At 37.5% G+C, this 17,603-nt stretch overlaps 1 protein-coding gene across 1 annotated transcript in view; it reads left to right on the top strand.

The window, feature by feature from the left end:
• Nucleotides 1-357: 357 nt before the first annotated feature.
• The window catches only part of LRIG3 (leucine-rich repeats and immunoglobulin-like domains 3), a gene marked incomplete at its 5' end in the record, with an annotated part of 33,334 nt that continues 16,088 nt past the window's right edge, over nucleotides 358-17,603 (top strand). The window contains 7 exons of the mRNA XM_010190869.1: nucleotides 358-429; nucleotides 765-839; nucleotides 12,879-13,013; nucleotides 13,612-13,755; nucleotides 15,799-15,942; nucleotides 16,271-16,414; nucleotides 16,835-16,978. Coding sequence (XP_010189171.1) covers nucleotides 358-429; nucleotides 765-839; nucleotides 12,879-13,013; nucleotides 13,612-13,755; nucleotides 15,799-15,942; nucleotides 16,271-16,414; nucleotides 16,835-16,978 — 858 coding nt within the window. The remainder of the gene's footprint in view (nucleotides 430-764; nucleotides 840-12,878; nucleotides 13,014-13,611; nucleotides 13,756-15,798; nucleotides 15,943-16,270; nucleotides 16,415-16,834; nucleotides 16,979-17,603) is intronic.

Below are 17,603 nucleotides of genomic sequence, written 5' to 3'. Positions count from 1 at the left end.
AAGAGGTTGCTTTAGCCAGATCCCTTGTTGTGAAGGTATGGGGGAGAGTGGCTGTTGTTGACATATATGAGTCAAAATCTTAAGAAGTTTTTAACGAGTCTTACACGCACCCCATTGAACAGTTCTAAATTGTTCAGAGATATAGGAAATTCTTTGACACTGCTGGCAGTCATCAAAGTACTTACACTTATTTCTACCTTATATAATCAAATGAGTTGCTATTCTAATTTTGTTACTATAAAAAGACTTTTTATGCGCTTGGAAACGAATGATAACGTAATTTGGATGGAAATTGTATTGCTTTACCCAATATTTTATGGCAAAACTGACAGGCTGTTTATTTTTGTAACCTCATAGGGACTTAAGTCACAACAAATTATCTTCAGTCAAGACCAGTCTCTTGGATCACCTTCATAGTCTTCGGGAAGTGTAAGTTAATTTGTCTTAATTAAAAAAAGCAACCAACCAACCAACCCCCCCCCTTCCCCTGCCAATGCCCTCCTCCCAAAATAGGCAACACCCCCTCCCCCAAAAAAACCTCAACAAACCAACCAGTGTTTGTGTACGCTGACTGTATAGCTATTTCTCTGGGGATAATTGGTTGAATAACAAATATGTTTACTCTTCTGATATCTTGCATTAAGTGAAACTGGAATTATTTTTTAATTTAATTTTGGGATGACACTGTTCAGCAATTTAGCAAATCAAATGCACATACTTCTGATTAACATTAAAACTGACTCTCCTTTTTCTAATATTAATAGGAAGTTGAACAACAATGAATTGGAGATCATTCCAGATCTGGGGCCAATCTCTGCAAATATAACTCTTCTGTCTTTGTAAGTAGATCTTACTGCTGTCCCTAGTTAGTGGAACTAACTCTGCAGGGTTCATGGAAATACGTGCATTACGGAGATTAAAGTGAAATAATTGGAAATACAGCAGCTTGTGGTTAGGGAGTTGATTATGTCATATTATTTTGCAGGTTGTTTAAAATGTGTATAATTGAGCTTAATCCTTGTAGTTTTTGTGCTTCCCTCAGATACAAAAACTGCATTAGAGTTAATTTATGTTGTGGTAGTGCCTGGAAGCCTCAGCCCTGTTGTGCTAGGCACTGTACAAACATTAGTAAACGTTATACAAACTTCTACAATGCAGACTTTAAAACAAGAGTTATACTCTAACATTATGCATCTTGGCTGAAATCCCACTTGTGTTAAATCATGTCAGAATCTCATTAATTTCAGTGGGCAACATGGGGGAAATCCCTCGAGACGCAGCTTCAGGACAAGTATCTGTGTTAGAAGATGATTTACCAGTATCTTCAAAATGTCTTTTTGAGCCCATTTTCATGTGTGGCTTAATTTTTTTACAGCTGCAGTTAACACATATTATTATGATACACAATTATGTCTGTGCTCATTGTTTTGTTTGAAAGAAATAAGTAGGTTATTTGATGTGGCATCTGCAATACGGGTATAAAGTTGTAAAAGACAAAGAGGCCTCATAACCAAACCAGTTGAATTTAAAGAAAAACTTATTCTTGAGGATTTCACTTGAAATCAGTTTGACTCTTTTTCCTATTGTCTAATCACTCTAATATGTTGAAGGAACTGCTAACAAAAATAATAACTACCATACTATTAATTGGAAAAATGAAAAGACACATTTTCGTATGTGGGATTTGAGTTTTATCAATGGGAGTCTAAAGTGTCTAAAGGTAGTATTATGTAGCCCTCTGGCCAAATCCTGCCCTTGAATACAAATTGCAAGTTACCTTTCTTGAAGAAGTCTGAAGGGTTAAAACAATACAGTAAACTTTGGAAAGCTGTTCAGTTAATTAAATTGATCACTATTCAATTGCTTACATCTGGTGATTTATAGAGGTTTGTTTTTACTCTAGGTCCAGGTCAGCTAAGTCAGCTGGTGCAGCCGCTGTGTCTGGACTGCTCTGTTTGAATAAGAACTAAGTGACATTTGATACCAATGTGGTTTCTTACAGATCGGAATCAGAAAAGAATGAAAGAAAAAGCAGATGGTGTCTGACAAATAACTGTTGAATTTCAGCATATCTTCTATTTTGCATTGGTGTTGACATTATTTTTACAGTGGCCATTCTGTAGTTTAAGCATCTGACTCATCTAAACAATGTATTTTTTTTTAACCTTGCTAAAGAGTCTTTTTACCGTAAGGTTGGAAATACTGACATAATAAAGTAGTTTATGTCCTCCTACCTTACTTCTGGTGAATATAAAGTTGAGAATTTGTTTTAGCATCTCCTTTAGTTCTTCTCATGGAAACTCCACTAGTTTAGATGAATCTAAAATCATCTTTTTGCAGCTGTGCAAAGATTTTTGTATTCCTTTGGGAGAATACATGAAAATCAGTCACTGCTGGAGTGGTTGTTCCATAGCCTTAGGTCACTGCTTGGTTCATTTACTCAGGTGGTCAAACATGGAAAAACCTTTGTTCGATCTGTGCTCTGCACTATATATACTGACACTCAAAAGGGAAAAAAAAAAGTATTTCTAAAAGCTGTTATCATACTACCAGTGCAGTTAAAGTTGGTCTGGTTGGGTGCTAGCTTGGTTTTGTTCTAATTTCCATTACTTCTGTGTTGTGTTGGGAGATAACTGAATGTAAGTGTGCTCCAGCTGAGATTTAATACCTATTCTATGACCACAGCAGAGATTCCTTTAAATTAATATGGTGGAAATAATTTGTAAAGTAATTTAAAGGTCTTATGTTCACTTATGAATGTCAGTGGATAGTAGTTAAACAGTTGTTTGTTCCATATCAAAACAGATGTACATAGAATATAAAATTAGAGAGTGGTACTGCATTGCTCAGCAAATAAAGTATCGTGTTTCTTTTGCAAAGGTTTCACTCTAAAACCTCTTACAGGTTGGAAGTTCGTTATGTAAAGATGTTAAATCTAATTTTATTAAAAATAATATAAATAAAGAGGAATAAACATGCAGCAGTTGTCTGTCATAAGAATATAATGTAGTGGTATCAATTGGACAAATATTCAATCTAATTTTTTTTTAGAAGTGAAAAAATACGTTCAGTCACTTTTTTCTGTGTTGGATGTTATTTGAAGGGGTTGAATTAAACTGAGCTAATATGATATCTAAGTCATGTGAGGAGAACACATGTGGAACAATTAGAATATAATTTTTAGAACCACTCTTCAAAGAAAATCTGTACTTGAAACATCTGATGACTTTCTTCAGGATTTTACACTTTTATATGAAAGGAGCCTGTGGAAGCTCCAACCACTCAAAACAAACCACTGTTTCCTTGTTGAGTCTTTGTTCTCACTTTCAAATAATAGCAGAAAAGAGGGTGCTGGTCTTCTGAAATTTGATTTGATTACATTTCTTATGAGATATGTATACGTTGGCTCATGACTGTCAGTTGAAAAGCTGGTTGTTTTTTCCAAGGAGTCTTCAAGGAATGCTGTTGAAGTGGTGCCCTCCTTTCTTGCCAAAATTTTAATTGTTGAAGAAACTCACTTCTTGCAAGACTTTTTTTTTTTCCCACTTCTTAGTACTTGTCACTTAGCTGTGGAGCCTTAGAATTTTACGTGTTCTGCAAGAATTTTCTTGCCCTGCAAAGGCATGCAGTGTGTGTGTCTACAGTGAGTAATAGTGCAGGTATCTCCATGCAGCACTATATGGCTCAATTCTTGGAGCACTATAAACAAGCATGGGTAGATTATCATGTTATTGTAGTTTCCATTTCTGGAGCTACCTCATTTCTAGCTATCTAATTGATACTTATCTAGCTTAGGTATTTACATACTGTTGAATTATGCAGGTAAACATACCCATGTTCCCAGTCTCATGGTCGTGGTCTGTAACATGAAACAATGATGGCAATATTTTGTTTATATAGATGCCAGTTGAGAGTTGAACATCATGGGAGAGAAAATTATCAAGCAGGCACACACCCCCACAACCCTGGGAAGACCTTGTGTCTGTGTGAAGGAGTATAAAAGCACATGCAAGCACGCTCTCATTACGTGGCTGGAGATGCATCTATGATTTTATTAATGTAGTTAGTATATATCTTTTCACGTGGCACAGGAGACTTTTTGAGCCTCCTGGGAATCTGGAAACTGCTGTGAACTACATGGGTGGTCGTGTGGGCTGAATCTGGTCAGGAGGCCTTGGGTTGTGAAGCTATGATGGCTTGCCTGACACTAACAGATATAATATGTTCTAGACAGAGCGAAAAGTAGGGTTAATCTTCCCTACCCCAATTTCTTGAAAGTTTGACATCATAAATATGACTTACTAACTGTAGATTATTTTCAGGATGAGTGGAGAAGCAAAGACTCTCTCTGAAGTGATTTGTCTCCTCAAGATAGTTTAGATGATTTCCTACTGAAGCCCATCTAGATATCTATTTTAAAGTAACTTCTGGATGTCTGAAGTTAGGTTCCTTTTGAAACATCTGGCCAATGTACTTGAACATGCCTGTCTTACAAGTGATGTTACTTGCAAAGGTCTGATTGCATCTTTCAGCATGTTTGACCATTTAAGTCAATTATTTGAAATTGAAACTGCAGTGTGTTCTTTTTTGCTCAGCCACCCTCCCCTTTCCTCTTGTCTTCTGTGAGAGAAGGCAGGGAGATAAGAGTTTATTAAGGCAGAAAAAGAGAAGCTCAGCCATTTGCCAGAGATTGTCAGTTCTCCAGTGAGCCCAGTGGCTCTAGCCAGGAGGCCAGGTCTGCCTAGGTACTGGGCAACATAAGCTTTTGGGGAGCATACTGGATTTAAAAACTGATAATCACAAATATATAATGTGCAGATGCCGCATACAGTAATGTAGGTGTATTTATCTATACCTAGAAGTAAAATATGTTAGATGTTTCTTTAAATGCTTCTGGTAGAAAATTCTGCTGTTCTGGGAGAATAAACAAGTTACTATTTCAACTCTCTCAGCCTGTCTTCATAGGAAAGGTGCTCCATCCCTCTGATCATCTTTGTGGCCCTCCTCTGGACTTGTTCCACCAGGTCCATGTCCTCCTTCTCTTTGGGGTCCCTGAGCTTTACACTCCAGGTGGGGTCTGATGAGAGAGAGGAGTATAAGGGGAGAATCTTCTCCCTTGACTGCTGACCACTCTCCTTTTGATGCAGCCCAGGATGTGGTTGGCATGTGCTGCAAGCCATGGGCTCACGTTCAGCTTTTCATCAAACAACACCCGCAAGTCCTTCTCCTCAGGGCTGCTCTTGTGCCATTCTCCACCCAACCTGCATTTGTGCTCAGGAGTGCCCTGACCCACATGCAGGACCTTGTACTTGGCCTTGCTGAACTTCATGTGGTTTGCCCAGGCAAATACAAACCTTTAGTATGTGGAAGTTGTGATACTGCAGAGTCAGTATTTTGCTTATAGGGCTTTCAGGGTGAATGGAATTGTTAATACTACCTAACTTAGATATATAGTCTGTAAAAGGATTTATCTTTGTAGCTCTTAAAACTAGAGTAAACTCACTCTTAAGTTGAAGTGGCTTATCGTAGATCTTTGCTGAACAAGATGCTGAGCTTGTGACTAAAGATCTGTAAATTCATTTGTATTTTATGAAGCTTTGTCCTTACTTGCATTCTCCTTACCAGTAAGTACTAAAACCTTCTTTGTTTGGGAAGGAATTATAGAACATATACTAGTAACTGATTTTTATTCTTGGTCAAACAATAAAATCATTGTTGCCAAAAAGATGTTCTTTCAAAATCTGAGCATGCACTGCTGCATCCTGACTTTGATTAACCAACATACATCTTAAATGCCTGTGCACAAACATAGTTACTCAATGACAGTGGTAATTGATCCCTTGTACTATTTAGAAGGGATTTTATTTTAGTATTTTGTGTCCATTTCTGTTTAAAATATGGTAAATTATATTTAAATATGTTCTGTTATAATGGGCATCAGAGATTGTGCTTCAGATAGCCATATTGAGAAGTAAAATTCAACCAATTGAAGTAAACATGCAAAATAGATTATACATTTGTCCCAGCTGGCAATGTGGAAATAAGGGCGATAGTTTGCACTGTGTGGCAGTATCATAATGAGGAATACTCCTACGAAAGGCTTTCTGCACAGATAGAAGTTTTTTTCATAATCCTTGTTTGCAAGATTATTTGGAATAGGGGTAGCTATGAGAAATCTGCCTCTTTGCCATCTCACAGTGGAATGGAACTGGAAGCTGTGTGTAAAATCAGGGAGAGCGCTGTCTCAGCATTTAGAAAGCTGCAGTCACAAGAATAAAGTTTAGATGCAACTCCTGAAAATGAAAGATTACATTCAGTAGGAGTGGATGCCTTTCCCTTCTATGCTTGCCAGAGAAAGTGGTATCGTGTGTTTATAAAACTGGCATACTAAACTGAAGTCTGGCTCCCGATATTAAGAAAATGTTGGTCAAATATTTTACATCCTTGTCATCTCTTCAGCTACCACTTTATTATCGGAAGGATTAAGATTTTGATGCTGCCTGTAAGAGTTTGTTTTGAAGAAGGACTGAAAGAAAGGATAGAGGAATGCCAGACTGGGCTTCAGGCATAAGGCTACTTGGAGAAAGTCCCAAAAATGAAAGTGGTGGTAAACCATGTGTGACTTGGGCCGAAGTTGCGAGCAAAAAGCTAGAGCGAAGACATTTACTGGAATTGGTTCTTGCAGTCTTTGACATTTGGTGTGAAGACTAAGAGGAAGTAAATGAAAGAATTTGAAAAGGAACCTGTCTTAGGCTTGCAGACATGAAAACTAGATTTTTATGGCAGCAATTTAGGCTGAATGATGGGAAAGGGAAGAAGTATATAGAAACCCAGAGTTTGCTGTAGCAAAAATATGAAGTAGTGAGAGCCTTGATGAATGCTTTTGCAGTGAGAATGGAAAAGAATGCAAATGTTATGAGCTATTTGCAGTGGAAAAAACTGGCATGATTTTCTGATCAGCAGTGTTAAAGAAAAAGATGAATTAAAAAGAAAAATAATGGTTCAGAAAAATAGAGAACACTGTTCCTATGTGACAAAATGCACGAATGGTAGGAAATTTTACCATAGAGGAAGTGCCAAGTTATAGAGCATACAGTACAGAGAATGAAGTTAAGAGGTCAGGGTTAAGTATTTGGCTTATATCTTAGATAAGTGATAGGTGGTTATTGCAATAGGGCAGTGAAATGTAATGACTCAGTGCCTTCAGTGCAATAGAAGTGGACAGGAGAACATCCTTCAACTTGTACAAACAGTTGAGATCAGGAGTAGATCTAAAAGAGTGTGCAGTCTGAAGTGCCTAGACTTTGGTCTGTGTCCTCCAAAAGGGCAGGTTGGCTCTGTAACAGTAAAGGAGAGGTGGTTTTACTTAACAACTTCTTACATCAGATTGGAAATATTATTTAAAATATTGGAGGGCATTGTGCTGGGTTTAATCTAAGTCGTACTTATAATAGTCCAAGACTTTAGCATTAACTAACAGTCACAGAGCGCACCAAGTTTGCAATGGGTTATAATTGTTGTTGTCAGCTCATGCTCAAATAGCTATGCCTGCATTGCTTTTGTTTACCTTCATTAAAATAATGAACTTACACATTTGCTTGGCTATCACATGCTGAGTAACTTGTGATTATTTTGGAAATGCCAGAAAGTGTAGTGGGAAACAGACTTCAGGGTGTCAAGAAGAGAGTTTGGAAGGAACCTTTAATTAATTACATATTGGTACTATGACTGGAATCAGGAGAGAATTTCTATGGAAGTATCATGTGTTTGGAAGTGTGGATTTGCCTCTGTCTTTTTGTTGGTGTAAAACATATCTGAACCCAGAATTGTTTCACTCTGCATCTTTCTCTTCTTTTCCCATTTTGTAATTGGTTTAGGAACCTTTGGTCTCAAGTTTTGTATAGGGTATCAGTAGCCTACAGAGACAGCAGGCTTGCTGTCATCTGGCTTAAAAGAGCAATGACAGGCATGGATCATGGAATGAAGGAGACCTTCAAATGAAAGAAAAACTGCTTGCCACAAGGAACGCAAGAAGCCTGTGTGTGAAGGAGGCATCATACTTGCAGACTTACCATTAGGACTGGAAGTGAGCCAGAATTCTGGCTCCATTTCTGGCATCTTCATCTTGGAGAGAAACAGTTTCACGTGAAATATTTCTGTATTTAACATTTGCAAAAATTAAAAGAAATGGAGGTTCTTAATTCAGTGCAGTTGGGTGTCCTAACAGTGAGAAAAGCACATAGTCCCATTCATATCGGGATTATTTGTAAGGGTAGTGCTCAGCTTGAAACCATAATTACAGTATTTTAAATTATGTAATTGTTCATTACAGTCTGGCTAATTTTAGTAGTCAATTAAATAGAAATTGAAGAAAAAAGAATTCTTTTTCTCTTGTAGGAGTTACTGAGACTTCTTCTCCTGGTATTTGCTCCTTAAAGTCATCCAGCCTTATCCTAAAAGTGACAAAACATGAGTCTTCCAGCAGTTTCTGAGGAAGCTTATCACAGTCTTGATCTTTCATCTTTACTATAAAATATTTTATTTTTCTTTTTGCTTCAATTTTTCCCCAGCTAGTGTCTTGACATCATTGTTTCTTAGAAGAGCTCCAAAAATCCAAAGGAGTTTGGGAGGGCAGGAGGGTGAGTGCAAAAAGCAATAGATGCTATGCCAGGAGTTGTATGATGTCAGTGGGTGAGGAGAGGGAAGAACAGGTGAAGCAACCACAGAGATATGAGGAAATGTAAAAAAGGAGTCTGTGAGCTGTAGTGGCATGTAACAGAGACCACCCAGTAGGTACTGGGATATGGGCAGTCACGTCTGCTTTGCCTGTGCTCTGACATGGCTGCCTCCAAGCCAGCTCTAATCTGGAAGCCATGTAAACATGAGATGGTCAAACTAAACAACTATGAACCCCAGAGTCTTGGCTTAAGCACTGCTCAGAAAGATGTATCTAGCCCTAGCAGAGTGCTTTTTTCTCTTTTTGTATTCTTAGTCTCCAGCAAGATACTTTACTGTGATTTCATTTACCTGTTTGTGAGGCAAATTCAATATACCCTGCCTCTCAGGGCTTAGTTGAGGGACAGGAGATACTGGTTTAGTCCAGAATCACACAGATGTGATGTTAAAACAGTTTTTGTACATCTGACAGCTTTGGAGAACAGGCTGCACAAATGCAGCTCTCCAAAACTGTCTTCCTAGACAACTTGTTTTTTACCAGGTTGCTCCACCTCCAGACTCCTACACAGGCTCCTTGTCAGGATCATGTTAAACCACAATAAGATAAGAGTAAGAGATTCTCAAAACACAGCAAATCAAGATCTCCCTGGGATAAAGAGTTATGCTGAAGAAGAAAGAGCAAGAGTATTTTTTTGTGCTGAGATTTTTGAATAGAAAAACAGAAGATAGCACTTTAAGTCTTAATCTGCTTCCAAGTTGGGGTTTCCATGTTACAGGATCAGAGTAATGAAGCTTGCATAGATATTTCTCTTAGGTAGAAAACCTAAGAACATGTGTAAATATGTAAACATATTTAAAACATATGTAAATATGTAATCATATTTACAGTCTTTATCAAGAAATACTTAGCCATACTATTTCAGATCTTTAAAAACTGGGTTTTTTTCAGCACATAAGAACTATTATGTCTAAATGGTGTTAACTAGATCCTTAACAAAATGGATACGGAAGTTGCCGTCCAGCTTTATATTTCCCCAGAGACAAGGAAAGTGCAAGTCAATATGTCAGATATGTTGTAGCTGTTGTTTATATAGAATGAATCTTGAGATCATGATTGATAGCGCTGTTATAGATGTTTTGGCCTAGCAGTGTGGTTAGTCATGAATGCTGAGATGGAAAGCTAAGGTTTCTCATAGCCGTAATAAAAAACTGATATTCTGTCTTAAGCTGGTATTCACACAGGCTTATGTAAAAATAATTAAATCAGCCTGCATGCACTCTTGGGTTGTTGGTTTTGAGTTTTTTTTTGCTGCGAGTCAGGGTGTAGGCACTCAAATTGCAAAAGGCACACTCAAATTTATGCAGGTATTTTTGGTGGTTTTGTCTGTGTTCCTCAGTGCTCCTGCTGCTTTAGCTGTAACAGGAGAAGTTGCAAGGAAACTGCAGCGTGTTGCTGTTCCGTGCACATGGAGAACTTGTGATCAGATTGCTGCAGGTCTGCCTAGGTGAGAACTTGGTGTTCTCCTGTTGCAGGGGGTCTCTGTTGCTCTGAGCTCCCCTTGAGGGTCTGTGAAGTAAAACTAATGCAGGGTGTGCAGCTCCACAAAAGAAGCTCAGACAAAACTGAGCATAGTAATATAATAACAGCACTTTGCTGGAAAGTTGGGGTTTGGTTTGGTTGTGTTTTAGTGTGGTATTGGTTTAGTTTGGGTTTTTTGTTTGGGTGTTTTTTTCCACAGTGAAGAAACTTGTATGTCCTTGTGCTGACACAGAGGATACAGTTTGGTTCTGCCTTGACGATTAGATAGGCTTGCATTTTCAAACACGTACTTCTTGAATAATTCTGATGCTGATTTGGCAGTTATGAGGAAGGCAATGCATTATTTTTATTTGATTTACTGAAATGATGATTGTGAAAAGAAATCAAATTAGAATTGAACTTTCTCATTTTAACTAAAGTTGGGTCTCAAAGTAGAACTATTTGGGTATGTTTGGCACTGGATAATTTCCTTCCAGGTGTTAAATGTGGCCCTTAAATTTTTTTGAAGAGAAAACTGAACTAGGAGCGTGGGGTAATAAGGAGTGAACCATTCAGGTATTTTGCATTTGAGTAGCATCTACAAATACAAATAAGCAGGAAGGTGCACTGAAGGCCTGGTGTGATTTTCATTGTGAGATGGACCAGGACTTTGATGTATAGCTCTGTTTCAGTGAACAAAAGAAGTTGCTTTCTCCCCACAATATGACCTTACCATCTTCAAAAGGGAAAACATTCCCTGGAACAAACAGTCTGAGTTTTTTGTTTGTTTGTTTTTGTTGTAACCTGGTCTGTGTCAGGTAATTTGCCAGTTAGTTTAAGTGCTAATCTGAAGGCTGTAGAAGAGTTTTACTCAGTTCCATTAGGTCCAACTAAACTTTGTAATACAGGGGCTATTATCCTGCCAGTTGTGAGGAATTTCTGTTTTAAGGAGCAGTGCTGACACAAAGACAGCACTGTGCAAGCCGTCTCCATAACTGAGCACTTTCACACTGCAATTTAGGAGGCGTGCAGTTCAGGAAATTGCTGGCTTCTGCTGGAGCACACTTTTACTGCAAGGAAAATTTTATTCGTCACTCAAGTAATTGGCAGTTTTAATACCTTGTTAGTAATTACCTTATAAACAAACTAATGCATAAAGGCAAGGCTCTATGACCTGTTATCTAACTCAGAGTCTTATTTGGCCAGTGGAACGGACACATAGCAGTGGTGTTTGTTGTTGTTTTTTATTAAAGTAATTTGTTTCCATTTATTATAAATACTTCAAGCTAAGAGTTTAAAAAAAATGCAGTGTACCTCTACCAGACAGCCTGAGGAATGAAACATGATAGAAGTGCAGCGTTGGAGGGGCTGCAAGATCACTTACCCGTTCCCACATGTGGTCAGAAGGCCCATTAATCCATCTTCTGGTTCAGTTTTTGAGTCAGGACGTTTTTGTCCTGAGCAGTAATCCTTCTACACTCCTTGAATGTGTGAGGCTTGTCCATGTTGTCCCAGATGTGTGCCTTACTATTTGATCCAAAGCGAGTATTTCCAATAAAGGCAAATGCTTTCCAGAATCAACATTCTTGTTGATAGTTTTACTGAAATTGCCTTTGCCTGCAGTCTCCAGGAGCTGGGGAGAGCTCCTGAATTTTGATAATTCATCATACTGGGTACAGAACGTACCACAGTCAGAACTAACTTGAACTTCTTAAGGTGACAAGGACATTTTGGGTTACGTTCGTTTAATTGGTAGTGATCTGTTTTCCCCTGTGTACCATTAGCCCCAAACAAATAACCCTATTAATGTTGCTGATGTGTGTGCATGATTCCGTACTTTATGCAGCTAGGATGGAAAAACTGGTAGATTGCTGGGTATGAACATGAAATATGATCGCTGGAAAAAGTACATTTCCTTGGAGGTGAAAGAAGGGGTGTTCCCTATAGTAGAGCGGGACACCCACATCCTTAAACAGTTGCAGATTTTTGTTGTGGAACTGGATGTGATGCTGAGCTGAAGTTTGACCAGACATGAAATCCAGAAGCAGTGTAATGAGCTATAATAAGCACAAGTTTTATTCTTACAAACTCACTAGAAAAAACTATAGATGAAATACTAATTGCAAAATTTTGGAGTGTCTTTCTGAGGAGGTGCACTGTCATCCATCTCTAATCTAGCTCTGTTTTTGTGGAAATTCAGTCTAATTTTCATGCTGTAGGAGTTTTTCAGGAACAAAACACAATGTCTAGCTTCTATGATGTTAATTTGGTTAAAATAGAAAACAACTCTACTCTGATATAATTACAATATGGTGACATACTGTTCAGTGCAAGTACTAAACATTTCTACCATTCAGAAATAGATGATCATAGAATTTTACATCTTGTTTTAAAAGCCATGAATTGCAGTAGTTGTATTATAATGCAGGTTTTTTTCATCTTATTTGCTGGGAATATGATTTAAGAAATGTTGATAACGCATTTATTTAGAGCGTTCCAATTGGGGATTTGGAATGGCTAAAAATGAATGTTATGTCTAGAGAACAGACTTTATTGGTTCTCTTTAACTAGGAATTATTTTCAGGTTGAGGAATTGAGAGCTAACTTTTGTCAGAGTCATGTGTAGTTAACAAGTGGTTGCTCTGGAAATTTCAGTCTCTTGACTACTGTCCTTGAATTTCAGGACTAGTAACAAGATTTCCATCATCTTGTCTGAACATCTGAAGCCATTTCAGAGTCTAGAAACTTTGGACTTGAGCAACAACAACATATCAGAGCTAAAAATATCATCATTTCCATCATTACAGCTCAAGTATCTGTAAGTAAAACAGTATTACATTTTTTTTTCTTTCAGGTTATTTTAAAAAAAACTTGTTGGAAAACTTAAATTGGCAGCTGTTTGTTCAGGTACTAAATCTCAGTTAGACACACATGAAATATTCCTACTTTCACCTGTTGAGTTTAATATAAGCTGCTAACTCGAATACATGAGTTGTTGCAATGAGATATTTTAGTTTATAAAAAGTGAAGAGCATTATCTTGAGATCAAACAAACAAATGTGTCTCGTGTTTCCCATGGTTGGGCTAGTCTTGAGTTACGTGGAGGTTGGTGGACTAATATGAATCTACCTTAATCCTTATTGAGTAGTACTGCAATGCCAGAACTATACTGAGTGAGAATAAAGTAACGGGGTTGCTATCTTCTGCCAATAATACAGTCCTGCACACTAGAGCAAAATGTTGGTGGTGAAATACTATTTGACCATAAACTGAGCTGTCAAGAGCTCTAATTAATATGATAAATGAAACTCCATTTATCAAGGAGAAGGCAGTGCAACAGCTTTGTGTTTCACTACTTGGTATTAAGAATTTATTAAATAACTGTAAATTTAACCTTCCAGACATTGTTTCAACAGGTACATTAACAGTAACCGAATAACCTCTATGGAGCCTGGTACCTTTGACAATTTGTCCACTACACTTCAAGTATTGAAACTGAACAGGAACAAAATTTCAGCAATCCCTCAAAAGATGTTTAAACTCTCCCATCTGCAGCACCTGTAAGTGCAACCTACAATTAACTAATTGTTTTCAGGTTTTCCAAAGCACTGGCAGTGCTTGAACTTTAGCCTTTAATTTAACCAAAGGCAGAGTGAGACAGACACAGAAAACATATTACTACAACTCTTACTAACTGCAGCTTTGTACTGAACAAAAGTAGTCTTATATATTGGTGAGATGTGAATAGTCTTTGTGTTTAAAATTGTGTTTGCTTATTAAAAGAAAAAAAAAAAAAGGAAAATGCTAGACAATAAGCAATATGCTTGACTAAATAGACCTCTATCAGCTTCACTGATATAATGCTGTCTGTAGATGTTTTACCTAATAGATAATCAAATTATTTCATGTGGAAGAGGATGGGGAAATAACTTTTTTAAAACAAACAAACAAAGTTGAGTGCAGGAAGTTAACGAGAGGATGGGCTTATTATTTTCCATGTTATGTAGTCAAGGGTTAAAAATTACGAACTCTCTTAGGTTAACCTTGAAAGTGAAAGGTTGTCAGAATGGTGAAGTGTTAGGAAGCTTGATACATCTGGAAACTGTGACTATGTCTCTTCTGTATACAAGTGCAGGAAGAGTTCAACTGCAGCCTCAGTAGAAGAGTATGAGAACAGTGTTGCAAAGCTTAGGATTTGCTAACGATCTTAGACTTTCTGATCTTCAGGTTCAACTGAAATTTTGGAAGTTACTGATATTCTTGCCTTAAAAAGTTCTACTTGTTCGTGATTTAATCGTGACCTAGGCTGACCTAGTTATGTTAGGTAGCTAATCTGCAATGAAGGTCAAAAATTTGTGTTACCACCTGAAAGAAGTGTTCGGAGGAAGAGTGGAGAAAAACTGAAGGTGGTTCATACTGAGTTGTTCTTCAGTGTTTATGCACTTTTAAACACAGGAGGAGGAGTAAGGTTCTCTGTTATCAGGTAGGTAGGATTCATATCAGGCTACCAGAGAGGAAAACTGAATTCATACGAGACTGAGACTGTGAAAAATAATTGTGGTATAGCTACAGGGAGAGAATTATTTATGTCTTTACTTCTCATGGGGAAGTAAATAATGGAAGGAGAGGATTCTTGGTTTGGTAGGATGCAGGTTCATAGATCTAAGATCTTCTTGAAAGGGACATGATCACTCATTGTAGTAGGTCCTTTTCTTAGTATTGTCTAATCCTGTCTCTTTATATCAGTTGTTACTAATAAATATAACTTAATTTAGCAAATGATACTTAGTTTGAAATTCACTGTTATGAAAGCAGTTAATATTGTTTGTGCCTGTGTGCTGGACTTCCCTTTTCACGTACAAAGTTGGAAAGCTGCTTGGGGTTGGCGGGGTTCGGAATGAAAGAGGTCCAAAGCCAAGAAACCGTTGTGGGGAGCAGGAACATAGAAAATATTGAGTACTACTGTCACTGCAGCTTGCCCTCCAACTACTTATGCCTTATAAATCCCTTCTAGGATAGACACAGGTCTCGGCTTCTGACACACAAAGGGTGTGTGTGGTGGCCAAGTGAGTGCCAAGACCATTTGAGAAAGAGGGAAGGACCTATTTGTAACTAGTTGTGGAGAATGAGGGAGGGATGTGTAATGATTGCTTGACTCGAGATTAAGAAAGAGAGGGATATCCAGGATATTTAATTTTGCCTAGTTATAACAACTGAAAATTTTAACTACTTCTTTCTGATTAATTATTCGTTGCAATTGTGAGCTAACCTTGATGGTTTTGCTGCTGGATAAAAACCAGGAACTTGCTTTTGCTTTTAAATTTGTGAACAGGACTAACCATGACATTCTAGGTCATCTTTAAATCTGAAAATCAAGGGACTACGACACACTTGTCCTCAGTATGGGAAAGGCAGAACAATATTAGTATGGTTAAACATAATGTATTACAAGAAAATATTTGATTTTTATTACATCTTGTAACTGTTTTTTTGTGTGCAAGAAAAGCATTTAAAATAAAAAAAATCTGTTTCCAGAGAGGGGGAAAAAAGATTGGCATGCAGGTAAACTTATTCTGCTGTAACTGTAAATTTTATTGATGCAGGGAACTGAATCGCAACAAAATTAAAAGAATAGATGGGCTTACTTTCCAAGGACTTCCAGCTTTGAAATCATTAAAACTGCAGAGAAATGGGGTTACTAGGCTCATGGATGGTGCTTTCTGGGGATTAACCAACATGGAAGTCTTGTAAGTATCAACTTTCTGCTGATAGATTCTGCTGATAACATGTTAAGTAGAATTGTGCAAAATGAATAGAATTGCTTGGTAAAATTTAAATATATTTTTGAGTAGTGTGGTTTGAAAAGCAGCAAGCAGTCATTGGTGAATGTGTAGGACAGCATATTCTGAATCCATGCATACAATGTAATATAAATACATAAAATGTAAATAGAGGCTGCAGCTATCTAGCCGGTATCATGATGTCAGATGTGGACCCATGGTAAAGCATGCATGCAGCTGAGTTTCTGAACCTTATGTCTTTTATCTGTTTATATGTGTTTGTGTGTGTTTGTAGGCAGCTGGACCATAACAACTTAACAGAGGTAACCAAAGGCTGGCTTTATGGCTTGCTGATGCTGCAGCAACTCCATCTCAGCCAAAATGCCATCAGCAGGATCAGTCCTGATGCCTGGGAATTTTGCCAAAAACTCAGTGAGCTGTGAGTAGCTTTTATTCTATTCCAGTTTTGAAAGCTGGGTATGTGCCAAAGCATGAGCTTCTTACCACTGATCTGTGAATTTTTCATAACAAAGTTTCCAAGGTGACAACAAGTTTTTTGTGTGTGAGACAGTTATATTTTGTTGAAAGAAATTGAAGTCAACAGTAACTGCTTCATTTCACTGTGGCAGTTGTACTACAGCTGTAATACAGTCATTTTCAAATGAAAAAAAATTAATTCTTCAGTAATTTGTGAATTATCGGGAGCAATGCACAAGCTATATGATCAAAAATGGTGTAGCAGGTACTGTGATAGATGTAAGGGAAAACTTTCTCCCTCCCTGAAAATTCACTTGGGTTGAGCTGAGTAATAAGCACTGCAGAACAAACATTAAAGTAATTTTTTTCCTTGAATATGCAGAGATTTGACGTTCAATCACTTAGCAAGGTTAGATGATTCAAGCTTCGTTGGTTTAAGCGTGCTGGTTGGACTGTACATTGGAAACAACAAAGTAAATTACATTGCCGATTGTGCCTTCCGAGGACTTTCCAGTCTACAGACGTTGTAAGTTGACAAACTCATTTTTAAGGTCAGAAACCTTAAGAAAAACCCTCCATGTTTATAAGTTTGGTTTTTTTCCTTTTTTCTTATGAAATATACAAGAACCTTTTGTTAACTTTCCCAGACAAACTTATTTTTTTATGATGGTAGGATTTTTTTTCAGAATAGCTGGGAGAAAGAGGACTTTCTCTTTCATTAAAAAATCATTTATCACTTAAAAAAAAAGTTATCGTTTGTACACGATAGATGGTGTTAATTACTATATGAACTTGCAGTAGCATTATTAAGGGAAAGGCACGTCTCTGCTCAAACTTTAGGGATCTGGATCATAGTTGTGTCTTAACTGAATCAAGATTTTCCCTCATGGTGGAAATAAGAAGACAAAACTCTGTATTACTATGGGTGCTGATGCTTGTTGTGACTGAGCGATTGCTTTAAGCATTTGAGCATTTTTGAAATAGCATTTCTTAATGAAAGGGGAAGAAAGAAGTAAACTAATCTAAATATATCCTGCTTCATTAAAACCTTCTGATTGCGTACCATTGACCAATGTGTTAGCCAGATGAACAAAATTATTGCCTTTCCTTCTAGGCTTTGAAAAAAGGTGCTAACATTTTACTTTCAGGGG

The sequence above is a fragment of the Mesitornis unicolor genome, unplaced genomic scaffold (assembly GCF_000695765.1).
Source record: "Mesitornis unicolor isolate BGI_N332 unplaced genomic scaffold, ASM69576v1 scaffold8728, whole genome shotgun sequence".
Classification (NCBI taxonomy): domain Eukaryota; kingdom Metazoa; phylum Chordata; class Aves; order Mesitornithiformes; family Mesitornithidae; genus Mesitornis; species Mesitornis unicolor.
The sequence above is the reverse complement of the archived record's forward strand: the minus strand, read 5'-3'. Positions and strand labels throughout refer to the sequence as shown.